Source organism: Hirundo rustica, chromosome W (assembly GCF_015227805.2).
Source record: "Hirundo rustica isolate bHirRus1 chromosome W, bHirRus1.pri.v3, whole genome shotgun sequence".
In the NCBI taxonomy this organism is placed as follows: Eukaryota; Metazoa; Chordata; class Aves; order Passeriformes; family Hirundinidae; genus Hirundo; species Hirundo rustica.
The window spans coordinates 12,053,874-12,081,350 of NC_053487.1; the positions used below are offsets into that span (position 1 = coordinate 12,053,874).

Below are 27,477 nucleotides of genomic sequence, written 5' to 3' on the forward strand. Positions count from 1 at the left end.
CTTGGAGCTCTGGAATTTTGTCTTTCTGCTTAAGGAAAGGCCATGGAAAAGTACTGGGAAAACTAGTCCCTAATACAATAGGCTACAGAGCTACAAATATATGTGTGAAGAATACAGAGAACATAGAAAAAAAGGCAAAACCTAAATGGCATCATTTCCCCCCCCCTTTTTTTTTAGAGACTAACAAGTCTGTACTCCATATTTAACCACACTACCAGTTTATACAACCAGCTATCTTACTAGTTGTTATACAGATGTCAACTATAACTACAGCTACTATGAATACTTTTTTATCCAGGCTCTGTTTGGTAACCATGATGGGAATGTATTGAAGACACTCAAGGTTCAGTGAGCTCCTTTGAGAGCTACCTGGTGTAGAATGAGTTTGCTTTCAAATTTCAACCAAATCCTTAGCAATTTTTTCACTCTGATCTGCATAAGAACAACAACCAGTGTTAATGATTTTGTGGTTAGTAGGAAATTAAGAGCCATTCTTGTTAATAGCCTCAATATTATTAAATATTATATTTGGAATCACAGCCACATGGACACAGGCTTGATCTTTATCTAGGGGCAAAACTTACCAGGCCCAATTTTTATATCCAACATCCCCCTGACAAATTGTTCTTATGAAGAGTTTTTGGATACATTTTGAACTAGAGCTACATGCAAATTTTTAGGGCCAAATCTGAATAATGGTTACCAGCTGTGTAGATAAGAGGCACAAAACAGCAATTTAAATTACATCATCTTGATTTGTATCAGTCTTTGTTTTCCAGTTGTTTCAGGAACAGAAGTCTTCTTAACTCTGTAGCAGTGAATTCAGGGTTCTTTGCCAGCACCTCTGGTTTTGGTGAGGATAGTCAGGGCTTGGAATGGCCCTTTCCACTCTCTTTCCATTTAACATTGACTCAGTCTCCAGGCTGGAACAGATGGGCAGGTTTTTCTGGATAGCATGATGAATCTCTGAAGCTTCTGCAAAGTAGAACTTAAAATTTGTTAAATACCTCAGCAAGTCAATTTTCCCCTCATATGGATTTCTCCCATAATATACACAATTTGATATGGCCTGCCATGCAATATTTCATAAGGATTCATGTTGTCTCTGGCTTGATTTTATGCAGATTCTCAGTGAGGCTATGGGCAAGATTTGAACCCATGTCATGCATGTTTCTGACAAATTTTACTAATCTGTGTTCTGAGGGTTCCATTCCCACATTCAGCTTTACTACTCATCTGGGGTTGTCTTGGTTTGAAAGACAGGTATCTACTAGGGAGGGGCAAGGCCTCTCTAGGAATGGGGAATTCCAATCCCCTCCCTCAAAGTTATTATAATTTAGAAAATTAAAGGGGCTTTTCAGTCAGAGGTATGGGGAAAGGAATAACAGTTCTTTACTAGTATGTATAACAAGGCAAACAAACAACACCTACAGCATTAATAATAAACAGAACCAAGAACCTCGAGGGGCTTTGTTTCATGAAGCCTGGGGCAGTCTGATCCCTTGGGACTCTGAGAGCACCAAGCTGGAGCGGTGGAAACTCCCGGGTGAGACGTTAATTTTGAGGAACTAAGGATTTTTAGGAAAGTTAAGATAATAAGTTGCTGAATTAGCTGAAGTAGATAGGTAATCTTTGTTCGCAGTTAACAGAAGCCGGATCTTAGATAAGCTACCCCGGATCTTGTAACTCATTTCTTGTCAGGTTTATGTTTATGTAGATGTCCTTGTAATGAAAAACAAAATGTGGTAAATAGGACATAAGATAGCTGCAGATTTCCTGCTTAAAGGACCCATTGAACACAGGAAACTGTAAGTTCTACCAAGGAATCATTTGTCACGAATGCATTGAAAAGGTAGAAAGGTCAGGACGAGGAAGACTCATCTTACTTCCTCATTTTAGGTGACCCCTCCCCAAAATAGACCCCCGACTCATTTTAAGAAACAAAGTACGCATGCTTAATAGCCTTTTTGTCAATTAGCATACGAAGCGAGGAATGGGAGGTGACAGGGGTATGAATATGCATTTGTATTTTGGATATTCAACACTTTTGTAAATAAAAGACTTTGTAATTACCTGTGAATTTCGCAGTGCGAATTAGGGAAATATCCCGCGTGCTGCCCGGCCGTAATAAACATACACTTTCTAACTTTAAACTGTTAGAGAGTTTTTGTCCGTCACAGTTGGGTATCGATACTAGATCAATACCCATATTTCTTTAATAAATCACGGGCTGGTGGCTGGAATGGCAGGATGTCCCCGGCAGGCAGGGCGGTGCAGGGCTACAGCATAGCAAAAAGAGCAGTGCTGAAGAAAACCGAGACGGCCCGACAGAGCTGGCCCAGTTCCAGCAGGACAGGGGGAGGAGCTCAGAATTCCTGGACACACGAGCAGATGATGGTAGATTTCCCAGGACCAGACTTTCTGTTGACAGTGGACTCCTCCTGAAGCAAGCAGCAGCCTGGCCATCCTCTCCGATGCCCAGAGCAAGAATAGCCCCCAGCTCCCCCTGCCCTGTCCTTTTCCTGCCCCAAAACTCTGTGATCTTCCCCCTCCCGACTTTCCACCTCCTTTGTGTTGGTCATGCCCCATCTAAGCACCAGTACTTAGTCTCTTAGCAACTTATGGAGAAAAATTCTATTAAAAAAAAAGGAACAAACTTAACCCCCAACAGGGGTATATAGGGAATTTACAGATCCCAAACAATTCCCAACATTTGACTAATTTCCCCGATCACTGGAGGACCAACCCCAAAGGAACCCTAAACCTTTGGAATTATATTATTGAGAAAAACTTTCACCACCTCCCTTGCTGTGTTAGTGTGACAGGGTTAAGCTTTAGACCGCTTTAGACCGTCCACTAAAGGTGTCAACTAACACCAACATATACCTGTTTCTTTCTTTGCTTGGTAACTCAGCAGAATCTATTTGCCAATAGTCCCCAGGAAAATTTCCTGCCTCTTATTTTTAACACAACTCTTTTGGCCATGTTTGGGTTGTTTCTGGTGTAATCGTCTATTCACTTTCCTTGATTTCAGCCTTTGTGCCAGAAAACTGATGGTCCTTTAAATCACGCTTTGGGGCAAATCTTGACAAATCAATTTCCTTCTGTGGCACCACTGTTAAGATGCCTTTTTCTGCAGCCCCTTTTACTATTTAATCAGCAAAATGATTAATAATTCGGAAGTTGTTTTCCTGTTTTGCTGAGCTTTGCAATGCGTAAAAGCTGCTTCTCTGTATTCCCAAATATTCTGTAGCAGTGCATGGGTCTGTTCAGAGTGTTCAATTCTATTATCTTGAATGGTTGCCAGTCTTCTTTCCTTCCAGATGACTTTGCTCAGTTTTAGATCTTTCATTGATGAAATCAGTTCAGCCTTTTGTGATGATACATTTGATGGCAAGGCTTTTTCCCTGGTTACCTGGTTCATGGTTGTCACTGCATAACTTGTCACCTGTTTGCCATTTCGCATGGAGCTGCTCTTGTCTGCATACAGCTCCCAGTCTGGCACATTCTTCAGGTCTGGTCTGCTGGAATAGGCTTCTTCCACAGTCTGCAGATACATTATCAGTTAGTGTTGGGAACAGAGACATACCAGGATTAACAGCAAACATTTTCAGAATAACATTAACCTGTTTCAGTAACACGGCATAGGGTACATGTTGCGGATGTTCACAGAACAGACTTACAGTGGGTTGCATGTAACTGTTGGATGTAGCAATTCTTGGCTGCTGGTTGGATGCAGCAATTCTCAGTTGTTGACTTCTCCAGTTCTCCAGTTCCTTTGCCGGCTGATTTCTGAATATCGTTGGGCTGTGCCTTAAACCCTCAGGCAGGACTGTTTTGGTGGGCTGGCTCTTTTTCCCTATTTTAGGATTCTTCCATGTAGTAGCACAGAGTCCTTGGCTTTTCTTATTCACAGGGATGCAGGAGAAGGTACTTTTAAAATTCAATTCAGTAAACCACCCTAAACTATCTGTTATTCTCCTTTTGCAAAATTCCAATGGATCCTTCTTAGGAGAGTTTGGCAAATAGAGAAACTGATAAATCACTCAGTGTTTTTCTAATTCATATTTTAAAGGTTGGAAGAAAGTTCTCATTTCTCTTACCCCTCTGGCACTAACAGCTCTTACAGTATTTTAGCTCAGTTTCCATTCTAAGGTATTTGTTAACACAGGACTCTGCTTACTTATAGCCTGGTTTAAGGGAGCCTGAAAAAACAACTTCTTTTTCTTTGGACTCGGTGTCTGTGCTTAATAGCACAAAGAGCACTTGCTGCCCACCGCACGGCCCAGGGACAGACGCGCGGTGCGGGCCGTGCCGCTGCTCACAGCGGTTCTCGGGTCTCTCTAAAACAAAACTCGTTATTGTGGAAACTGCGATAGAGTCATTCCTGCCTACAAATGTGACATTAACTTCCTCGAGGGACTCAACTCTGCCTTTTCCCCCGTCTCCCACAGCAGCAAGATCGGTGCCGCCCGGGGGGTGAGGCTCCCGCCCGCAGATTTCACGCTCCCGGCCCCCTCCGGGCCGGCACGGGCGGAGCCCAGGGGTGGGCCCCCCCTGGGTGGGCCCCCCCTCCACGCCGTAGCAGGGGCTAAGCGGCGCAGTGGCGGCCCCGGTCCCGGGCCCTTGCCGGGACCGCTCCCCCGCCCCATACCCCGGCTGTTACCAGGGCACCGACAGGAGTCACCTCGGCTCCTGTCAGAGCGGCTGTTCTCCGTCCGTCACGGGGGGGCGTGTCCGCCTCGCTCGCGGAGCCGTCCCGGGAGTCCGGGAGCTGCTGCTGCCCTTAAATCTTGGAAAAAACTTTCCACAGATGGAACATAGGAAGTGGGGGTGCTTCCCCCCTCCCCTGCAATGGCGCGAGCTGCTCCACAAAACCTGTAGGAAGTGGGGGCTCCTTCCCCGCTGAGAGGAATGAGATTTGTCTTTACAAACAAGTCCTGAGTCTGCTAGTAGACAAAACTAGCACTGAGAGATAAGAGAAACAATGGGAAGGATTCTACTGATTGATGAACGGAAAAGAAGATACTTGCCTTTACAAACAAACCATAAGTTTGTTTGTAAATGAAATTGAATATTGAAAGATGAAAGCAACAATGGGGGAAATCCATAAATCCCATAAAAATTAAAAATTAGCGTGGGGTTATACATTAAAAGGGGAATCTTAGGTCTTAGGCATTTCGGGAAGTCTTTACCTCTCAAGTACCTCAGCCAATGGGGAAAGAGAGAGGGAAATGCGGCCGGGAAATTAGGATAAAAAGGAGGCTGCGTCCTCCGAAAATCTGAGAGACCCCAGGGGAAATGCCCCATGGCCTCTCCCTTTATCTGAATAAAGTAGAAGGACTCCTCTGTCTCCTTTTTTTTGGACATAAACCTCTGGTGTTCGTGGATTAATTTTCTTAACACCGCCTCCCGCCAACCTGTAGGAAGTGGGGGCCCTTCCCCCGCCTCCCACCAAGGAGCGGGCCAGGCCTCTCCCGGCCGCTCCGTGCCCAGGTCAATTCTCAATTCAAAATCCGCGCGTGTTAAACACTAAAGAAACTTTCACATTGTAATTTGCTTTTCTCCACCAATGAACAATCTCAGCCAGTGCCAAACATACACACACATGCACGCCTCGCTTCCCTCCCCCTCCCAGCTGGCTTATTAAAGAAATATGGGTATTGATCTAGTATTGATACCCAACTGTGACGGACAAAAACTCTCTAACAGTTTAAAGTTAGAAAGTGTATGTTTATTACGGCCAGGCAGCACGGCAGGATATCTCCCTAGTTCCAGGCAGCAAGGCAGGATATTTCCCTAATTCACACTGCAAAATTCACAGGTAATTACAAAGCCTTTTACTTACAAATGTCTTGAATACCCAAAATACAAATGCATATTCATACCCCTGTCACCTCCCATTCCTCGCTTCATATGCTAATTGGCAAAAAGGCTATTAAGCATGCGTACTTTGTTTCTTAAAATGAGTAAGGGGTCTCTTCTGGGGAGGGGTCACCCAAAATGAGGAAGTAAGATGAGTCTTCCTCGTCCTGACCTTTCTACCTTTTTAATGCATTTGTGACAAAGAATCCTTGGTAGAACTTATAGTTTCCTGCGTTGAATGGGTTCTTTAAGCAGGAAGTCTGCAGTTATCTTATATCTTATTTACCACATCTTGTTTTATTGTTACAGGCACAGCTACATAAACATAAAGCTGACAAGCAATGAGTTACTAAATCCGGGATAGCTTATCTAAGATCCAGCTTCTGTTAACTGTGAACAAAGCTTACCTATCTACTTCAGCTATTTCAGCAACTTATTATCTTAACTTTCCTAAAAATCCTTAGTTCCTCAAAATTAACATCTCACAGCCGACCTGGGGCATGGAAAAGTACTGGGAAAACTAGTCACTAATACAATAGGCTACAGAGCTACAAATATATGAGTGAAGAATACAGAGAGCATAGAAAAAAAAGGCAAAACCTAAATGGCATTTTGATATATGTTTTGAGATAAATTCGTGTTTTATATGTTATAAACTATAAAGTGTATTACAAGCAGAAGGTTTCCACAAAACTGGGAACTTTTCTGCTTACCGAGACTAATTTGCAATCGTAGAGATTCCAGACAATGGCAGGGCAAGCCCAAATTAGCAACCAAAAGGAATGGCCAAACAGGAGATGTCCCATCCATCAAGGAAGAGCCATCTGCCTCCTCCGGTGATTAACACATGATACCAATCTAGAAGAGGAAGACCCAGAGATGTCGCTATCAGCATCCCAATGCCGACTTCTTGGAACCCCATTCAAGTGCCTGATTCTGCCGGGAAGAAGCATTCGGAGCCAAGCGGCCAGAGAAAGAAAACACATGAATATGCGCAGCAGATACGAGAACTAACAATAAAACTGCCTCAGGGAAGAAAAACTGTATAAAACCTGCCCACTGAATCTAGGTGATTGTGAAGAGGGGAAGACTGGTTCAGTTGTGACCATCTCTATGTTCACCGAACTTCGATAACCCGGGATCGAGGTTGTCTCATTTATTGTGGCTGTTTCAGATTGTTATTTTTAAAATGGCAAAATAAAATTATATTAAATTGGCTATTGATTGTCCATAACAGCATCAATAATGTCATGCAGCACAACTCTTCCAATTTTTTAATCTGTTCTGTGTTATTGTGCATTATTTGGGTTTATATTGTATTTCGTTCTGAAATACACAAATGTTAATTTTAGCATATTTCTCTGCTTTTCTTCAGTTGTGAATCTGCCCCCGTTGATGTGTACTACCTTAGTGTATAATTAGAATGAGAAAAAGTTACCATTTTTATGTGACTCATATTTGAGCACTTTTTGGTAGATTAAATAGTTCACTACCTCAGAAAATATTCAAAGCAGGCAGCAATGTATAATATCTGTGCTGCTCCTGAGATAAGAATACAACAAGATAATTGTCTTCAATGCCATGAAAACACTGATGTTGAGCTGTATTACCTTCTTCATAAGCACTGTAGAAATGTGATTTTCAAAATCAAGAGCTAATCCAAAATCCAAGGCCATTTATGCATCTTGAGCTGCTCTTGGTCTGTGTCCTCTGACAATAACTACTGCCTAACAAATACTTTTCTGTCACATTCCTGAAGATGTGTGCAATGCATTTTGGTGCTGGTTGGTTTGTTCGGGTTTTGTGTATGTGCACTGCAGGCTCAAATCACAATGGCTTTAAAATGGCAATTAGTCATGTGTTGGGGAAGTTCTTAAAGCTCAGAAAAATGTACTTGGGAAGTGCTTTAGAGTTTAGACTAACCATTGGTCTGTGCTGTAGCACAGTACAATGCTGGAGGTCCTGTTGATTGTAGTGTCCCTGAACACTATTTAAAATAATTTGTAAAATGTCTTCTCTTCTCTTTCTCTTTGTCTCTACTTATTTATATTGTTTCCATGGGTTTGGACTCTTGACAATAGTTGGGGTGTGTGTAACAAGGAAGTTGTCAGCTTTTCTGTTAGTAGGCTTATACACTGTCTACACTCTAATTATGAGGCATAGCTGTAGATATATTGTATGCCAGCCTGATCAATTGTTTAGTTGTGAAGGCGATAGATTGGGTTTCATTTGTAGAACAAGTAACCTGGGACCATGATAAGTTCACCCAATTGCTGTTGAGGTCTGTGTTGCTCTTTCTGTCAGAACTGGCTACATGAAAATTAGTTTGGATAGATGTTGTGATATATGTCCTAAAGTTAATTCGTGTTAAAAGATAAAAGTGTAATATTATCCCTATAAATATAAGTTTTGTTTTAATCCAATAAACTATGAGTTAACTCAGAAGAAAGCAGCTCAGTAAAAGTGCAGGAATTTCTCTCGCCTGAAAAGACAAGGGGGGGGAGGCACAAGACACAACATGATTAAGAATTACCAGGAGGGAGACACAAACATGCCTTAGCTACAAATCGTTAAAAAGGAATGTAACATCTGTTCTAAAGTTACTTCATGTTAATAGAATATAAAATGTAATACCGAATGTATGATTATAAGTCCTGTATAAACTAGCATGTTAGAAGTTAAGTTTTGTTTTAGCATTTTGTGGGTTAACTCGGGAAGAAGGGGATTTAATAGAATACAAAAATGTCCCTAGCCTGAAAAGGCATGGGAGGGACACGAAGAGAGCTTGATTGGAATTACCAGAAAGGAGGACAGAAGACTGTCACTGCCAGGAATCGCTGAAAGGAAACAAAAGGCAACGGAAAACAGAGATGATAGCCCGGAAAACAGAGATGATAGCCCGGAGAACCCGATGATAGTTTCAGATCCGTATCTAGATGGTCTCCGGCCAAAATTAACATGTCTACACCACACCTGGAACCGACCATTAACTGCATTGTCCTCCTCCGCTGATCCATTCAGACTCTTAGAACTGAAACCTGCATGTTTAATGAAGCTGCCTCGGAGAGAGGACTTTCGACATCTCGAGCCTCTCTCCGCGATCCAGTGTATGAAAAGAGACTGCTGCAAACCACAAATGTGAACTTGGGGGATAACAGACTGGCAGAGTGTGTTATCATTGTTCACCCGGCGCCGACCCCGGGCTCGACGCTGTCCTTTTAATTGTGGCTGTCCGGGACCGTTATTTTGTCTCTCAATAAAATTCCAAATTTTGATTTATCGAATTTGGTCCTCTCATTTATAACAATGTCTTTGTGTACTTCAGTCAGCTTCTGATCATGTAGAAACAGCCACAATAATCAAAGGCTTGGCTGTTGTTTAGAACAGCCTCCTTCCAGAAAGATACCTCTTCCTTCTACACATAGGTGCATGCTAATGATAATTTAGTGAAATGAAGAGTACAGAGAGAGACTAAGACATTAAAATTCATGCTGAAGCCATGGAGGGAAAAACTTAATTTTCTTAATAAAAAACACACACCCTTTTTTATATGATTGTCAAGTTATTTGGTTTCGATTGGTTTATTGAGACAGTTTAAGAAATACAAAAGAAGAAATCTACAATATTTATTCCCTGCTGTGCATGTGGAACTCCCCTAGATGTTACCATTTCACTTGTCATTTTTCAGTTAGATTTTTTTTTCTTGGGGAGTTATTTAAAAAAAACCCTCACTGATTAGCTACATGTATCTCAAAAGTACACAAGGAAAAACAAACAAACCTATCCCTCCTTAAAATAAATAGTGTAGAATCATTATTAAATATTTCTTATCCAAGTGAGAGAGATATTTAAGAAAATACACGAGTTGCAGTTCTTTGCTTTAATTTTGCATTTTAGTATCTACAATGACATAAAAAAGTAAAAATGCTTAAAAGTTGGTGAAAGGAGTTGATAAAATATTTCATTTAAAGGTTGTTCTTCAAAGTAGGTGTGTGTGTCATATAATTGCACCTTTGAAGGGCATGGCTCAGAGCACACTGAGATGATGGAAAGGTAGTGCCATAAGGGACCAAAAGAAGCTGTTCAATCCATTCTTTTACCTGAGTTTCTATTGGTCTCTGAAATGAACAAGCTTTGAATAGAGTATTTCTAGCACCAGCTCTTTAATAGTCATTGTCATTTGAATAGTGATTGTTGAATAATTTGCAAGTGTTTTCATTTATATTACAGTACTTTATTACTGTGCAGATATTTTCTTTCTGTTTTGATACCATCAAAGTTGAAGAGATGCTTTCAGCTTGGCCCCTTATGAACAAAATATACATGATTTTGTCTGAGTCCTTTTTCTGAATCCCATTATCAGTTCTACTAGTTGCTCGTGACTGTGCTGAAAGAGGTGTTTAGGAAGAAAACTTGGTTGGTTGCTTAGCAGCAAACATCATGAGAATTAAAATTTTAAAGCTGAAGTGTCTGTATTTCTGAGTTGTAATAGATTTAAATTAGAAATTCGTAATAGCTTTCTTTTCATTCCTTTAAGTGTGTGTTCATATTTGGCTGTCTTTGGGGGGAATGTAACTCATAATAAACAAATTCTGAAATTCCAGTGAGAAAATGTTGCTGCTCATGATCTGCAAGATGAGGTTTGAGTCTATCTTTGAAAATATTTTCTGACTTGTTTCTCAGTTTTGTAGTTATCAGCAAAATCAAGCATTACTCAAACTATTTATCTTTTTAAATTTTTGTTCTGAGTTTGGTTGTAAGAGGATTTAAAAAAAAAAATTAATTTAACCCACTGTGATAACTCCTTAGTGCAACTATATTAACTTTAAAAAGTATTCAGTATAAGCAGTAAGAAAACAAAAAAGTAGAAAATTATTCACAAGGGTGGTTCTATTAACTGCTAATTAGTGGGTTTTTTTCCCCACATAAACTCCCTTAGTGTGCCCACAAAGTACTACATTTTAAAGATGTCTGGACAAACAGTACCAAATTGTTCCATGTGGTTTTTCTGATATTCCAACCTGTCATAATTCTAGATTGTATATGCATTGTGCAAGGGACTATATGGTGAGAACAGGCTTGGAACTGATAGAGATCCCTAGGTACAACTGTTAGAAATTAAAATCTGTACTCCAATCTTTAATCAAAATTTTAGTTATTTATTAAATTGCATTCAGCAAAAAGCAAGCAAGCAGCATTGGGTACGTGGGGAGTCTACACTCCACCAACACGCATCCTGAATATGAGTTCTCCAAGTATTTATTCCATATACTCATACATATGCATAAGCATTTCTCAGCAGTTCTCAGTAGCTCCCCCTCCTTCCCCATTTCCCATTATTGTCTTTGCACATGCTGCATATGTGTGGGCTCTTCCATAGTGGTCTTTTAGCTCTCTCCGGTGGTTGTTGGGGGGAAGGCGAGGTTCTTCCTTATAATTTTTGCTGATTTTTAGATTCCCATGCAATTCTGCTTGCGTAAACAGTTGACATGTTTGCTCAATTTTACACCTATTGCTTATGATATCCTGTCCAATTGTTTCCTCTCTAGCCTTATCTGGCAGTTTCTCAGAATTCATCTTTGTACTAGTCTTCCCACGGTACAGTCTCATCAATATTTTTTTTTTTTTTGACACGAATCATAGTTATACCTCTCACAACTGTATTACCACTACTAAATAATATAGATCAGAAAGGAAAGAAATTCGCTATTATTGTCATTGCTCTGCAAGATGACATATGAATTTCTGAGAAGTACAGTGTGGAAAAGCAAATAAACAGACAAACTATACTGTTATTGCTCCTGGGGTTTTTTTTAGTCTAAATGCCAGTGAGTTAACTGCATAAATATGTTCCTGCTGACTGGAAGTACTCTTGGAGATGTGGCTATAATTGTGGTTGTTTTCACATGTATCAAAGGAATTACAGAATTTGTCACTTAAAGTAGGAAACAGGAGGAATATTAATAACCAGGAGTTGTTTTGTGATTGCATATGACTTGGACAGTCTGGGGAGGCATCAAAGGCACTGTAGGGGTCAGGGGAGAGAATGGAGGTTTCAAGATAAGTTTAACCAAAGCCAAATTCTAATGACGTGCTTCGAGACATGACAACTGGGAAAGAAGAATGGAGCTCTTAAAACTTGGATGAACAGAATCATGCTGTTCGTTGTCCAGTGCCAAAGCAGTACAGTCTCAATAATTTGAAAAGAATTAGTCTTGCCACATGTATTGTAGTGTTCCTTCACTGCAATACTTTGTAAGCTGTGGGTGCAGTGTGCTGATAACCTTGTATTTTAACCTTCTTTTATAATTTTTATATATATATATATATATATATATATATATATATTTAGCATTGGCAAGGTACAAGGTTATGTATGAGACCTAATTAAAATCCATTCCAGGTTAAGCTATTAATACATCTATGTTGGCAAGTACTTGGGTTGTAAATATACTGCTATTAGTGCTATGTGAGAGAAAAATCACTTGGAATGAAAATAGAGAGTACTGTAAAAATAATACCCAAGTATTACCAAGACACACAAAGCAGTCACACAGAGAGAGATTTTCCAGCGCAGAGGTTCCTCCGATCTGGCTCAAGGCTGAGTCCAGGCCAAGAGAGCCTCTTTGTTTATTTCTTACTTTTTATACATTTGTGGGTCTAGCAGAAGATTGGCTTCTGGGGTTTTTCACCTTTCAGCCAAGTGGCTAAACCAACTGTCAGTTACAATTGTTTTCAGGTTAGAAATATGCAAACAAAGGACAGAGAATGAAAAACAAAGAATTTGTTTATGTTACATATGTGGGAAAAAGGTAGAACTGCTTCTAATATTGTACAGTAACTAAAAAGATCTGACTCCATTTTATGAAAATTCAAAAGGCTATAAAAAACTCAGAAAAACCAGGGTAACACCCAAGTATTTAGAGGGATACTCTTTGAATAAATAACATGAAAGAACAGCAGTTTTTAAAGTCTAACTTAAACCTAACTAATCAAGACTGGAATTGCCATTCAAATGCAAGGAAACTGTGTTTGTATTTCATATGGCATAAAGGACTTGGACTATCACAGAATCCTTTAGGTTGGGAAAAAACCTCCAGGGTCATTGAGTCCAACCTTTGACCGGTCCCCACCTTGTCAAATAGACCAGAGCACTGAGTGCCATGTCTAGTAGTTTATGAACACCTCAATGCATGGTGACTCCACTGCCTCCCTGGACAGTCAAATACAATGCTTGACCCTTTCTGTGAAGAAATTCTTCCTGATGTCCAACCTAAACCTCCCCTAGCACAGCTTGAGGCCATTCCTCTTGTCCTAATCCTGGTTGCCTGGGAGAAAAGACTGACCCCCATTGGAACCCTGGAGACTGAAAAATTCAGGCTTTCTGAGCTGAGGGGTGCTGACCCTCAGATAAGCACCGCATTTGACTTGAGGCCTTGGAACAGACTTCAGAGATTGTGTGATAGCACAGGGGTTGTGTGTGTGTAGTGTGAGTGGTGTTGTGTGATCTCACAGAGTGAAAACTTAGATTTGGGATTTTAGTGTATAGTGATATATGGGAGCCAAGATGGAGAACTTTGGGTGTGGATTAGTTGTCTTTTTGCACCTTCTTCTTCCTTCTTCTTCATGAACCTGGGTGGTTTTCTGTAATTGGGTGAAAGAAGTCCACATTGCAGGTTTCGGGTGATCATAATTGGATTAGAAACATAAATAATATAGATGTCAACTGTTTATTGGATAAATGAGACAAATAGCCTTGAATAGACACCATTTTAGCTCACTTTCTCAACTTGTTAGAGAGAGCTCACATCTCATGAGTCTGTAATAGATAAGGATAATAAATTTCAGACTGAGACTTCAAAAACAACATCTGAGTTTTATTCACCCTGACCTTGGAGCAGGAAAGAGCCAGGAATGCCAACATACCCCCACCTGGCTACAGCCTCCTTTCAGGCAGTTGTAGAGAGTGATAAGGTGTCCCCCGACCCTCCTTCTCTCTAGGCTGACAAAATATGAATATAATATGAATATATGAAAATACAAAAAAGTATGGTTCTTCTTTATTTAAAAATAGTGTTGATTGACTGAAAATTTGACCTTTTAGGTGTTTTTTTTTTTAGGTAGAAGTGATTAGCATTTTCCTAAGGAAATTAGGCTTTTGAGCAGCTGTCTCTGCATGTGTGTACATTTTTGTTTGCATAAATTGGAGTGCAGTCTGGTAGAATGTTACTGTTTTGCCTGTTTATGGTAATTATATATTACTGTGGAAAGGTTTTGCAGGTTAATAATCTTAGTTTCACTTTGAGACAATTTCAGGGGGTTTGGTTGTTGTTAGGCCAATATGGACCTGTCTCAGAGATCCTTTGACATTTTTATGGTTTTGCTTATCAAATGTTATCACTCTTCTAGACCTGTTATTCTCTGAAATATTCCCATAGGCAACATAAACCCACCATTTAATGTAGGGAAATAGTCAAGAAAGAAACCTTTCTAAGACTTACTAGCAGAGCTTTGAACTAGATTCATCAGGGGATGTGCTTCTGAGTGTCAGAGAGGAACCAGGAAACACCAGCACTCTAGGAAGCAGCAGGGAAACACCTGTAAATTGTCCCAAAGGAATTAGGGATGACCTCTCACAAATGGTGAAGAGACCATTCTATGATTCTGAGTGGTATATTAGGTGCTGTGATTTTCTGCATCTTATTACCTAAAACCAAAAGGATATGAAAACTTAAAATGAATAAGCTTTGACTTATATGCACACGGGTGATGCTTTTAATTTTCTTTTGTGGCTTATATTATTTTGTTAAATGTCTGTTTTGTTTTCCAGAAGATACTTTTTCTAGGCAAACTTGTTGGTTCTGATAGTAAATCCTTACTTAAAGAGGCTGAAATGGTTTGTGCTAAATTTTATGCATACTGGAACACTGCACAGTTGTTCCTAGTGTAGACAGGCTGTTCTTGCAGTAGAAGACAGGTTTCTAGTGGACATGATGGCTCACCCTTTTCTATTATCTTTAAATATTACTGAGATAATCCATTCATTCCAGCTCTATGTTTATTGTGTGGGAATTGTCCTTTTTTTTGTAGGTAGAGTAACTGAGGGAGGGAAAGAGAGTTTTATTTGTGATTACAGAGACAGTGTAATTATATGCTTTATTATAATCAGTTTACATAGAAATGTGAATGACTGGGGACATCTACTGACTTGTAAACAAAATCATTGTAATCATTTTGCAGAATTGATCAAAACCTAATTCTTAATTTTTTTTCTTTTTTTTAAGGAACTTCATGTTGGTGTTGCTTATGCCAGAATATAGTAAGCAAGGCAAATTAGCCCCAGCCTTGTGTAAACTTTTAATTGGCCAACATGATGCAATTGAGTATGAATTCCTGGTGGCTTTGGAAATGAAAGAGAACTGAGCGCTCTGGCTGGAAGTTGAACGTGATGACGGCCTGGTCTATGGTAGGGAAGCTGAAAATGGAGAAGAGGTACTCCAGAGAAGACAGAAATGTGGAACAAGATGCGGGGGAATGCAGTGCTGAATCTGAGGAATGGACGAGCTCAGAAAGTGAGCCTGAGCAACCATACTTCAGAAGCAGTACTCAGTGGAGAGAAAAGGAGGTTTCTACCAAACCACATCGGCCACTCTGCCGGTCCCCATGTCTGGATCGCCCAAGTTTTTTGCAGAGCAGTATCACACAAGACTTGAAGTTAGATGAATGCAAAACAAATTTGGACAAGGAATACCAAGCTAAAATGGATTTTGCTTTAAAGCTTGGGTATGCAGGAGATCAGATCCAGGCTGTACTGAATAAGTTGGGAGCAGATGCGCTCATCAATGATGTTCTAGCAGAGCTTGTGAGACTTGGCAACAAAAGTGAATCAGAGGGACAAAGCACTGCCAGCACTACCACTGGTACTCTGGTGCCAAGAGGCCCTTGCCCAAAGGAAATAGCAAGCCCTGAATTGTCACTGGAAGATGAAGTAGTGGATAACAGTGATAACTTGAGGCCAATTGTCATTGATGGAAGCAATGTTGCTATGAGGTGGGTCTCCCTGTCACAATACTTGAAAATAATAAATCACTAAAATATTTAAGAAAATACCAGTATTGATGGCAAAGTCATTTTAAGTCATGTAGACTATTACACTGATAATGCATCTATTTTATGGACTCTTTAGGCTTTTAATTATGCCGTTACTCCTTTATATGTAATCCATATTCCAGTTCCCTTGCCCTCGTTTTAAATCCAAGTTCTCACGTCAAATCTTTTGTTCAAGCAATCTATTTGTAGTGTGCTTTTGTGTGGATGGGTTTAGTATGTTGAAGTCCTTGAACAATACTGAAAATTGTTTCTGGACATTAAAGGAAAGTAACCAAGTAGGGTAGGAAAATTTTGGTTTTTTCTAAAGTGACATGCAGTGTATGGTAATGAAATGCAGTGAATTCAAGGTATTCTAGCTCTTGATGGTTGAGCCTGCTCAGTATTCAAAGCAATTTAGCTGTGTCAGAACAGGGATAATGGATGAGCTAAACCTGCTGACCTGCACAGCTATGCTGCTTTCTCCACCTTGAGTACTGAGTGCAGTTTTGGGCATCCAAAGGAGGGCCACGAGGATGGGGGAGAGTCTGGACGAGAAGCCTTATGAGGAGTGGCTGAGGTGACTTGGTTTGTTCAGCCTGGAGGAGACCGAGGTCAGACCTCATTGTGTTCTTCAACATCTTCACGAAGGGAAGTGGAAGGGCAGGTACCAATCTCTTCACTCTTGTGACCAGTGACAGGACTCAAGAAAATGTCATGAAGCTGAGTCAGGGGAGGTTTAGACTGGATATTAGAAAAAGGTTTTTCACCCAGAGGGTGGTCAAGCACTGGAACAGGCTCTCAGGGCAGTGGTCACAGCACCCAGCCTGTCCAAGCTCAAGAAATGTTTGCACAACACTCTCAGGCACATGGTGGGATTCTTGGGGTGTCCTGCATGGGGCCAGGAGTTGGATTTCGATGGTCCTTGTGGGTCCCTTCTGACTCAGGATATTCTATGTACACTTGGCTGCTTAGGTCAGCACTAACCCAAGAGATACCTGTCCTGTGCCACTTTTGAACATGTCTGTAGAGTACAGAGTTGAGCTAGCCAACTATTTATCATTGAGTAAGTATGATTTTTTTATGAGGAAGTTATTTAAAGTCGGTTTAGTGATCAGTGATACCAAGATTTCTTCAGGTAGTGTTCATACAATAGACTTCTTTTAGTATCGGTCTTCTGCTCTAGAAGAACTTGTGATATGAATTATTATGTTTTCAGTGTATTAAGAAAATTCAGGTTTTTATAGGTATATTGAGTATGCTGACTTTTCAAATACATAAACCCTTCAAATCCTGTAAAAATATTTTATATACAGAATTTTCCAGTGTCACATTGTGGTTACATCAATCCATAAGATGTTTCTGTAAAGCATCATTGCCAAAACTGGATTTAACTTTTTTATTTTAATTTTTTTTCTGTGCCTGTTGTATTTGAAATCTCTGCTGCTTGAGTTAGTTCTGAGAATATGTCACAGGCAGCAACCGGAAAAAAAAGGGTAGGTACTCTGATGTCATTGTTGTTGAGATGGCCGTAGCACTCAAGAGTGCTTCTTTAAAAACTTCAGGGGGCCTCAAGTATCAGTATCTTGTTATTTAAAAGTTTTTCATGCTCTTTCTACATTGCAGTCCCATGAGCTGCTCCACACAGCTCTGGCTCTTTCTCTCTTTCTGCATTTCTAGCTTGCTGCTTCCTGTCCCTTCCTCCTCGCAGCATGGCCAGCAAACTCCAACTGACTAACTAACTGACCACTCCACCTACTAACTCACTCTTTTATCACCCATAGCTGTGAGGGCAAGGCTGTTCCCACTCTTTGGTAATTAACACAGCTGCAATATATCAGGGGCAAGAGTGCCTTCAGCACTATCACTGTCTGTTCTCCTACACTATTTCATAGCTCAGATATGATGCCTTATTTATAGGACCATAAGCGTATCTCAAGTTATAAGGGACCCATAAGGATCATCAAGTCCAACTCATAACAAAATGCATATGCATCTGACAGTTTTAAAGAATATTAAATTCTGTAATATCTGAAATGTATAAAAATTTAAGGAAAATGCTTTTAGGAACATTGTATATTAATTATTTAAGTTGTGAGGATTTAGACTATACTGGTAGTCCATAATCAAACAGAAGACATTAGACCTGTCTGCCTTTGGCCTGCTTCGGTGTTACTTCTGTAATGTTTTGAGACCAGGAAAACATAGTCCAGTAATCTATGATATTATTCTACAATAATAACAATAAAAACAGCAACTTTGAGGTGAAATTTTGAATGATAATCCATAGAATTTTATGGATTTTAAAGACAATTTTAATATGATGGAAGTTTCCTAATTATGCAAAATCTGTTCTGCAGACTGAGAATATCTGAAAAGTGTAATGCTTATGCAGTTCTGCTTAAAAATATTGCAATTATAGATGATGCAGATAGAGATTGAATAAGATTAATAATTAAGATTCTCCTTGGTTTCTATCAAACCTCTTAAAATTTTCTCCTTTCCCTTGCAGAAACTTCTTAGGCCTTTTTAAAACTTAAACTATTTTATTTGAATTGTGTGCTGTTTTAGAGACTCCTTTGTGTTTCATAAAAAAAAAAATTGATGGGGATGGGACTTAACTTTGACACAATTATTTCTTTCCTATAAAAAGTTCTAATAAAAATTCAGAACATTTAGTATCAGAGGAAAATATTTTATCAATATAGATATTTAAAAGCACTTATCACCCATGGCAGTCAGCATTGTTCATTCCTCTTTTTGTGACAGTGTTTTATGTTGCTACTTAAGGTGAGCTCAGTTTGTCAGGGAAAGTGATCTTTTTCATTAGATCAACTAATAAAATGAAAAAAACTGAAAAACTTCATGTTTACTTGCTTTTGCTCTGGGGATAGTGAAATTTCACCATTTACAGACTTTTTAAGTAGCAGGGTTGCTGTAATCTGATGGCTGAATAGCTCTGCACAGTTGCCTTTTTCCAATTATGTAAGGAAGCCTAATAACAGTTTACAGAATTTGTTTTCCTTATATCCTTTGACCATGGCAGCTTTAGAAGAAAAAAACAACCAAACCATCACAACAAAAACCAAAACCAAATGTAACTTTTGTCCTTGCTGTTTCTAAAACTTGTATGTTCTTCAGCCATGGGAACAAAGAAGGATTTTCCTGCCGGGGAATTCAACTAGCTGTTGATTGGTTTCTGGAAAAAGGACATAAAGATATCACCGTGTTTGTACCTGCATGGAGAAAAGAACAGTCTCGACCTGATGCACCAATTACAGGTAACATCAAGATTTTCTTCGACCCCTTGGTTAAAAATGAAAAAAATTATTGTTGTGTTTCTGATGGGTCCCAGTACTGGGCTGTGGATGTGGTGGTGATGATGTTGCACTCAACTGTTTGAAAACACAACAGTTTCACTGGTGAGGAAACAAGCATTTAAATATCTGCATGTGTAAACAATGATGTGGGTGTTGTAACATTATTGGATGGTTTCAACACTTTTGAGAAGCAGTAGTTGAAATTTTCCCATTCGCAAACATTGTTGAGCATATGGGAACTGTCTTATTTGCTGGGTGAGCATGAAGTAGTAACAGGCCAGGGACTCAGTTAGTAGGGTTATCTCAGACACTGAAAAGGCAGCATGTGTTTTGACCCATACAAAGTCCTTGCATTTTACTCTAGGCTAACAAGGCTATTGTAATACAGTAACACCTGAATTCCTGATGTGTTCAGGAAGACTGAGTAAAGGTACATAGCTACAGAGTGGTTATGAAGCTCAAATATTGAATATTTACTCAGTGCTTTGAAACCTCAGAAATAAAATCCACATCTAGGTGTTTTTCAATCATAATGAAGACTGTGCATGAATATGATTGCAAGATACTTTGTCAGACAAAAAAGGCAAGAATTTTCATAATACAAAGGTTGCATTTCTTTCTTTTAAAACTTTTTTAAAAGCTGCTCAACTAAAATTATTTTACAGATCAAGAACTCTTACATAAATTGGAGAAAGAAAAAATTCTTGTTTTCACCCCATCTCGAAGAGTTCAGGGAAGAAGAGTAGTTTGCTATGATGATCGATTCATAGTAAAACTTGCTTTCGACTCAGATGGCATCATTGTGTCAAATGATAACTATCGGGATCTTCAAAATGAAAAACCAGAATGGAAGAAGTTCATAGAGGAGCGGCTGCTAATGTATTCTTTTGTGAATGACAAGTATGGGTTTTTTTCTTCAAAAATAAATGAATTTGCTAATTCAGCATTCTGAGGAAAAACTGATCATGTTTCATTTCTTTTCCCTTAGATTTATGCCTCCGGATGATCCTTTAGGACGCCATGGTCCAAGCCTTGAAAATTTCTTAAGAAAAAGGCCAGTTATTCCTGAACATAAGAAACAACCGTGTCCTTATGGTAAGTGCCCAAGTCAGATCAATTTGTTGCATTTAAAGGTAGGTGAAGCAAGCAATTAATTAACATCTTGTCATTACCAGAACAAAAAAATGTACCACTTTTCATGTTGCCATCCAAGCACAGTATCCACTTTTATACCCTTCATACACATATTTATAAAAACAGTGTAGCAGAAAATTAAGGATTACCAGATACACCTTGTGGATAATACAGCTTTTTGCTATTTTATTCTGGTTTGTATTCGAGGGAGGAGATTCATAATTAATAAAACTGTGTTAAAGCTGATTTGTTTTATATAGCACTGTGTATATGTTGTCATTATTGAAATCATGAGCCAGTAGGAAGAAAAATGGTATGTCTTGCCTTTGATGCAGATAGACATGGATACAGGCAGCAGAGTCTGTGACTGCCTGTATATATCAAATACATAATTATTCCTTAGGGGTTTAATATAGAAATACTACTATTGAAAAGTGGTGAAAGATGTAAAGAAAAAATATAGCAGCTGGTGGTATTAATGAGTTTTTGATTTATTTAACCTGAAACCCTTTTCTTCCAGGTAAAAAGTGCACCTATGGGCACAAATGTAAATATTACCACCCAGAACGTGCAAACCAGCCTCAAAGGTCAGTAGCGGATGAGCTTCGAATAAGTGCCAAATTATCTGCTGTGAAAACTATGAGTGAGGGAGCCTTGGCCAAATGTGGCACAGGGCCATCCAGCTCCAAAGGAGAAATCAGTTCTGAAGTGAAACGCGTTGCCCCAAAACGTCAGTCAGATCCAAGCATTAGGTCAGTAGCTGTGGAGCCTGAGGAAAAGTTATCAGCAGCCCGGAAGTCCGAGGCCAGCTCTGTCCCATCTCTGGTTTCTGCATTAAGTGTACCAACGCTCCCTCCACCAAAAAGCCATGCAGCTGGTGCATTAAATACTCGTTCTGCAAGCAGTCCAGTGCCAGGTTCCTCACAGTTCATACATCAGAAATCCTCACTGGAACATATGTCCAGTCTGCAATATCCTCCTATACTAGTCACCAATAGCCATGGCACCTCAGTTAGCTATATTGACCAGTATCCCAAATATGAGTCACTGGGGGACTATGGCTATTACTCCTTACTCAGTGATTTCTCCAACTTAAGCATAAGTAGTATCCGTAACTCAGATTATTACGGGGCTGATATGGACCAGGGGATGTATTCTAGAAACTCAAGCCCCTGTCCTGACAATTGCTTAAGCCATACAAGTAATGATTCTTATTCCTCTTACAATGACTTGTATCTGGGTGTAGCAGATGCCAGTCCAGAAGACAATGTGAAGAGCCACAGACTGCCATCGAAAAATTGTCTTCAGCCTTTCCCTCATGGTTACCATGAAGCCTTAAATAGAGGTCAGAGTTACGGAACTGAAGAGCCTAAGCAATCTCTTCGGAAACAGTCAGTTTCCTGCTTAGGCCTACATGCCCAGCATTCCGTTGTTGGAGCGCGGTCCACTTGTCCAGGAGAATGCTCTGTGCCTCAAAATGTTCATCCATCAACTGCACAACCAAGCCGTGCCTTGGTGATGACAAGAATGGACAGTATTTCTGACTCACAGCTTTATGAAAGTAACCCTACAAGGCAGAGACGACCACCTCTCTGTCGAGAGCAGCACGCAAGCTGGGATCCATTACCGTGTGCATCAGACTCTTACACTTACCACTCGTATCCACTGAGTAACAACCTCATGCAGCCATGTTATGAACCTGTCATGGTAAGAAGCATGCCTGAGAAGATGGAGCAACTCTGGAGAAATCCCTGGATTGGGATATGTGGTGAACCACGGAAACCTCATATCATCCCAGAACATCAGTATCAAACATACAAGAACCTCTGCAATATTTTCCCTCCAAGCGTTGTCCTTTCTGTGATGGAAAAGAATCCCCACATGACAGATGCACAACAGCTGGCAGCTATGATTGTTGCCAAATTAAGAACAGGGCGTTAGAGCAGTACAGCCACTTTTGGATAAATTAACCTGTAGGTTTCCTCTGTAGGACCCAGAGGAAAACTTACATGAAGGAAGAGGCCAATCTATTGTAAATATTTTCTACTAAGATAGTATAAAATTCTGTACACAGTAGCAATCATATATCTGCTGAGGCACTATATAAAAGTTGATTGTATTGCAAATTTTAATATTTTAAATATAGAGATTTTTAATAGTATTTTATAGGAAATGCATACCTTGCTGCATGGATAGCTCACTAAGAACTATGTCACAATCAGTGTCTCAAAGCTGTTACTACAAAATTAGTGTTAGCAATTATATTGTATGTATTAGTGTACACTTACAATTTGCTTATAAATACCTAATCAGCCTCTAAAAGTATGCTCTATACACACCCAGATGACTTTTAGGGTTTCAGCTTTGTCATTTGACACTGCCTACTGGCATCTTAAGTACTGAAGAAAAAGTAAATTTGCTAAAAATTAAAATTGTTTATAAAAGGAAAAACTGTTTTTCAGTTTTTCAATGTCAACATGGTTGTTGGCACTTAAATTTCAGAACTGTACCTCAAGAGTTTGAATAATTATTACATCGTTCAATATGTTGGCTCAATCCAACAGAAGCCAAATACTTTATTAAATTAGGACCAAAACATTAAGGAATGTAAGGGCATGAATGCCATTCGGTAAACTGAAACTTTAACTGTAGATTCTCTCCAGAATCTCCTCTCAAACGTGCAGTAAGCAGCTGCTGGCCCAAATGACTAGACAAGCTGAAAATAAATTGTCAGTATTATGTAAACTGGATTACTCAACTTGAAGCAGTAAAACCTGGATGTTAACATGGAAGTTCACTAACTGTAGCCCTTCCTCTGGGAGCAAGGATGCTGTTTGAGTGAGCCTGACATTCAAGGTGGCTGTACAAGATCAGCTTCAAAAAGGGTGGAGGGGGAAGGCTGCTTCTTGAAAAGAGATGCTCCAGTTTGGGTTAGTGGCAAAGCTATCCTGGTTTTTGCTCTTCAGATCCACGCAAAGGTCTGCATTTGCCCTGTGAAGGCTTTTAGAGTTCCTGTTTCAACAGGTGAGATAATTTTGTGTGGCATTGTTTGTGCAACTGGTATCTTGCTCAGGGTGGGAACCTTTGTAGCTAAATGTCTCCAAAAGAGGCGTTTATTGGTTTTTTTAAGCTGCACTGACTGTACGCCCTTTTTTGAATCCACTGTATATTTCAACATTTTGAACCATGACTAACTCGATATGTCTCGAGCTAGAACTTGTTGACTTCTACTGTAGTTTTTTTCATGAAAGTTGAGAAGGCCTGGTTTATGGCCTTTTGTTTCTTCATGAGAAGGTGTGACACTGCCTAAATGTTTCTTACTGTGAAACACACAGAATGTGAGGCTGCAGTCAGGGTTGTTTCTGGTGTTTTGATAATGGCTTGCATGCTGCTTTCTAGTTATCTGTTTGTCTGAGAAACGAAGTTTATAATTTTCTCCACTTGTGTTACTGTAGTGGTTGGTTTGATTCAAAATATCTTGTGGGCTCTATATCATGTGCAAAATAGGTTCTTGTCATATTAAAAACCCCCACCAAATGAACCAAAAAGAAACCACAATTATGGGTGCAACTACAGTTAATTTACTGACATTTGATAACTGTATAATTTCACACAGAATAAATATTCTTGTGTTGGTACAGGTGACGTATATAATGACTATGTCATTATGTATTTGAAATGAAGTAACTTGAAGGTGCTTCTGTACTTGCCCTTGGTGTTTAAAAATAAGTTTTAATTAGTTGGTCATTCTCTCTGTTAGTGGGGAAAAATAATTCAGACATAATAGCTGGGGGGAAACAGATTTAACTCTTGGCCAGTTTTCAAAAACATTTCATATTTTTTAATTTGCATTTAATTCTTATTCTCTTCTCTCGCATGATATAAGCAGCTGAGAGCAATGCCTCAAATAACCAGAAATGACCTTTTGTTTGTTGATACAAATTGTATCTCTTTTTCTTGATTGTATAAAAACTGTGTATTAAAAAAGTAATCTCTAGATTAACTTCAGTATTACATTTTCGCCACAATGTTTGTGACACCATGTGTCACAGGGAAGTAGCCTATGAGTAATTATGGATCTTTTTTTATTTAAAATGGGCACTTGTAATTTATAGACAAACAGGGACAACTTTTCAGAACCAGGTTATTATGTGCACAAATACTGTGTGTACACCTCAAAGCATTACATAGGTATCTTCAGTCTATTAAGCAGCTACATTCTTGCACTAAACTTCATGTAAAAATGTTGCTGTTAACTCATCTGCATGTGTTTAAAATGTAACAGTAATTGCTATAAACCCTATTTTATTCTAACCAATTAATTTATAAATTATTTAGGTATGAGATGAAGTTTATTGTGCACTCATGTTTTCCATCTTGCATGGAATTAAATATTTGTATGCAGAAAAAGGTTTGTTCCATTTTTCTCCATTTATAAAGACAAGCTATTTTAAGAGAGGGTTAGTAGGTGATTTTGATGTTTTCTAATGTGGAAAACTCAGCAGAGATTTCTGTATGAAGTGCTGGGTGGCTCATGGAGATATCCATTTTTTGTTGGATTTGTCCAGTCATTTTAATTTTCACTAAACTTTGTTTTACTGATGGAAGAATTCCTTTTTAAACAATGGGAATGCTGTGAGAATACAAACCCAGCATACTATTTCCCTAAGGCACTTCAAAGGCAAATTATCTTATTCTGAGAAGCTATTGGCATCTCTCATGCATAGTTACAGAATTGGCAGAGTAGCCTTGTGGAAATAACCTGCAAATTTTTTGCTTGCTTAGTCCTCCTTAGAGGTAATGAAACTTTTCTATGTGATGTAGTCTTTCCTGATCAACTACTTTAAGTGATAATTTGGTCATCCACACCTGTTTTCAGATATGTTTACAAGACAGTTCAAAACACTGACACATTCATTAATCTTCAGCACATAAGCTTGGCTTTCTTCTTACATGGAAGAGTTGATCTTATTAACACCTGATCATAACTGTCTATATTGTAAATATAAGACTTTGTATAAATGCTCTTTTTTAGAGCATGGTATTTAAATGTTTTTAAAACTGTAAAAGAACAGTTCTAGAAACTATATTTTAATAAAATCCATGAAAAAACAATACTAGATGAGGGGGGGGAAAAAGTTTGAAGTTAAAATCATGGACTACTGCGGTTGATAAGAGTTGAGCAGTAGATTTTAGTGTTTTACTGGGGCCAGAGCATTCTCTGGGAGTTCTGATTTCCTTATCTTTCATCTTCAGCTATATTACTTTCACATAATTTGTCTCTTAAAAGTGTGTAACTTTAAATTCATAAATCAAAACCCAAATGCTTTATGGGACATCAGTCTAAATTTACATGTTTTTGTAAGAATTACATGTCAGTAATATAGTAAATTGTACATGATTTCACTGCTGTTAGTCCTGTTGTTTTCATATTGAGCTGCAGCAGTTGGCTTTATTCATTTGTAGAATTAAACATTACTGTTTAATTGTTGTAGAATTTTATAAATCTCTTTGGGTTTTTTTTGGTTGACCCAAATATAATGTAAGTCTTAATGACAAAATAAGTGAAAATGGATGTTAAACCAGTATGTGGTATTCTTAAATCTCTGTAGTGGTAAGTGGGCACTGCTCTAGTTACTGCAGCATGTAATTTATTTACTAGCATGAGTCTGTTTAGCTTTTGTAAAAAGGCTTTAGCTGTAAACTTAAAAATAGGTGTGGAGTATGGTTGCTTAGAACAAGTAGTAGGAGCGTCATTGAAAAAAACAAAACCAAAAACATCTAAGTAGGTGAGTTTCCCCCTACATGCTTCTAATGCCAGTTTGTCTCAAATTGTGCATTTTGGCATTTTGTTCAAATAATAAAGTTAAAAATACTTGGTGACGTGTATGCATACCTGATCTATATCAACCTGCAAACAGGAACATTCGATTATTGTAATTTTTAAAACTCTACACTAAAGGGAAGGAACATGCATCATTTCTGTGAAACTTTGTTCCAAAGTTGAAATATTATTTTATCTTGACTTGCCAAAAGTTTACCTGAAGAATTAGTACTCCAGGACTCGTAACAGTCAGACCTTTAGATCTGTCACAGTTACCTCTATGGTAAGCATTCAGCTTTCACACTCCTGTGATGTACCTATTGCTTGTTTCTGTGACAGAGCCCTCATTAAGTGTATTTCCTGCAATATTTCAACTGGAAAAATACAATTGCACCATCATGTAAATTATTCTTATGCCAGTGTTTGGTTAGCCTTTGAAGAGTCATTATACAATATTGCTGATTTTGGTCTGTATTTAAACTTTGTAAATGTATTAAAAGAATTGCAAGAATCTAAAAGAAATATAGGCTATCATCTGTTCCCCTCCTGCTCTATGTAAATGTTTTGCACAATTATTTAATAATATGAAATATGTTATAGTTTATATATATAAAAATTTTGCTTATTTAATAAAACTGAGAGCCATTGGATTATTTGTTTCTAGCTTTTTATTTTTCAGCTCTTTAGACAAGACCCCCAAAAAGCTTTTGTGCCCAAAACAACTGTTGCAGTCTGTCCAAGTGATTTCTTGGTGGTTTTTTTTAGCTGATTGACTGAAAAAAATCCCAGATTCTCTAGGTAGGGTAATGGCAGATACACAGGGCAGTAACTACAGCTAATCAAGGTATTGTAGTAGTAGTGGTAGTAGTAGTAGCACATTATTTTACCAAGTGCACTTCCTCCAAGGAGGAAAAACAGTTACAGATGGTACAGTATGTGCTAGCACCACACATCCCTATTTGAACTATTATGCTTGTTTGCAATACAAAATACAGTAATTTCAGTAATTTCATACTCAGCTAAACGCAGTAATAAAAGAACAAATCCCTTTCACTCAGAATTTCCTAAATAAACCTAATTAACTACTGGGTAAAAGAAGTATTTCTAAAAATACTTGAAAGGGGAAGGGCTTCCATGAAAAATCCCTCCTAACAGAAAGAGAAAGTTTATTTCCTTTTGCATTGGCACTGCTTGCTTTTACAGAAGGAAATATGCAATGTATGTTCCATTTTTGGATGTGTGGTAACA

General features: G+C 38.8%; 1 protein-coding gene across 1 annotated transcript in view; it reads left to right on the forward strand.

The window, feature by feature from the left end:
• The window catches only part of ZC3H12B (zinc finger CCCH-type containing 12B), an 82,387-nt gene extending 55,508 nt beyond the window's left edge, over window positions 1-26,879 (forward strand). The window contains exons 2-6 of the mRNA XM_040089133.1: window positions 15,150-15,915; window positions 19,093-19,232; window positions 19,937-20,171; window positions 20,260-20,366; window positions 20,926-26,879. Coding sequence (XP_039945067.1) covers window positions 15,314-15,915; window positions 19,093-19,232; window positions 19,937-20,171; window positions 20,260-20,366; window positions 20,926-22,346 — 2,505 coding nt within the window. The 5' untranslated portion in view covers window positions 15,150-15,313 and the 3' untranslated portion in view covers window positions 22,347-26,879. The remainder of the gene's footprint in view (window positions 1-15,149; window positions 15,916-19,092; window positions 19,233-19,936; window positions 20,172-20,259; window positions 20,367-20,925) is intronic.
• The last annotated feature ends 598 nt before the right edge of the window (window positions 26,880-27,477 follow it).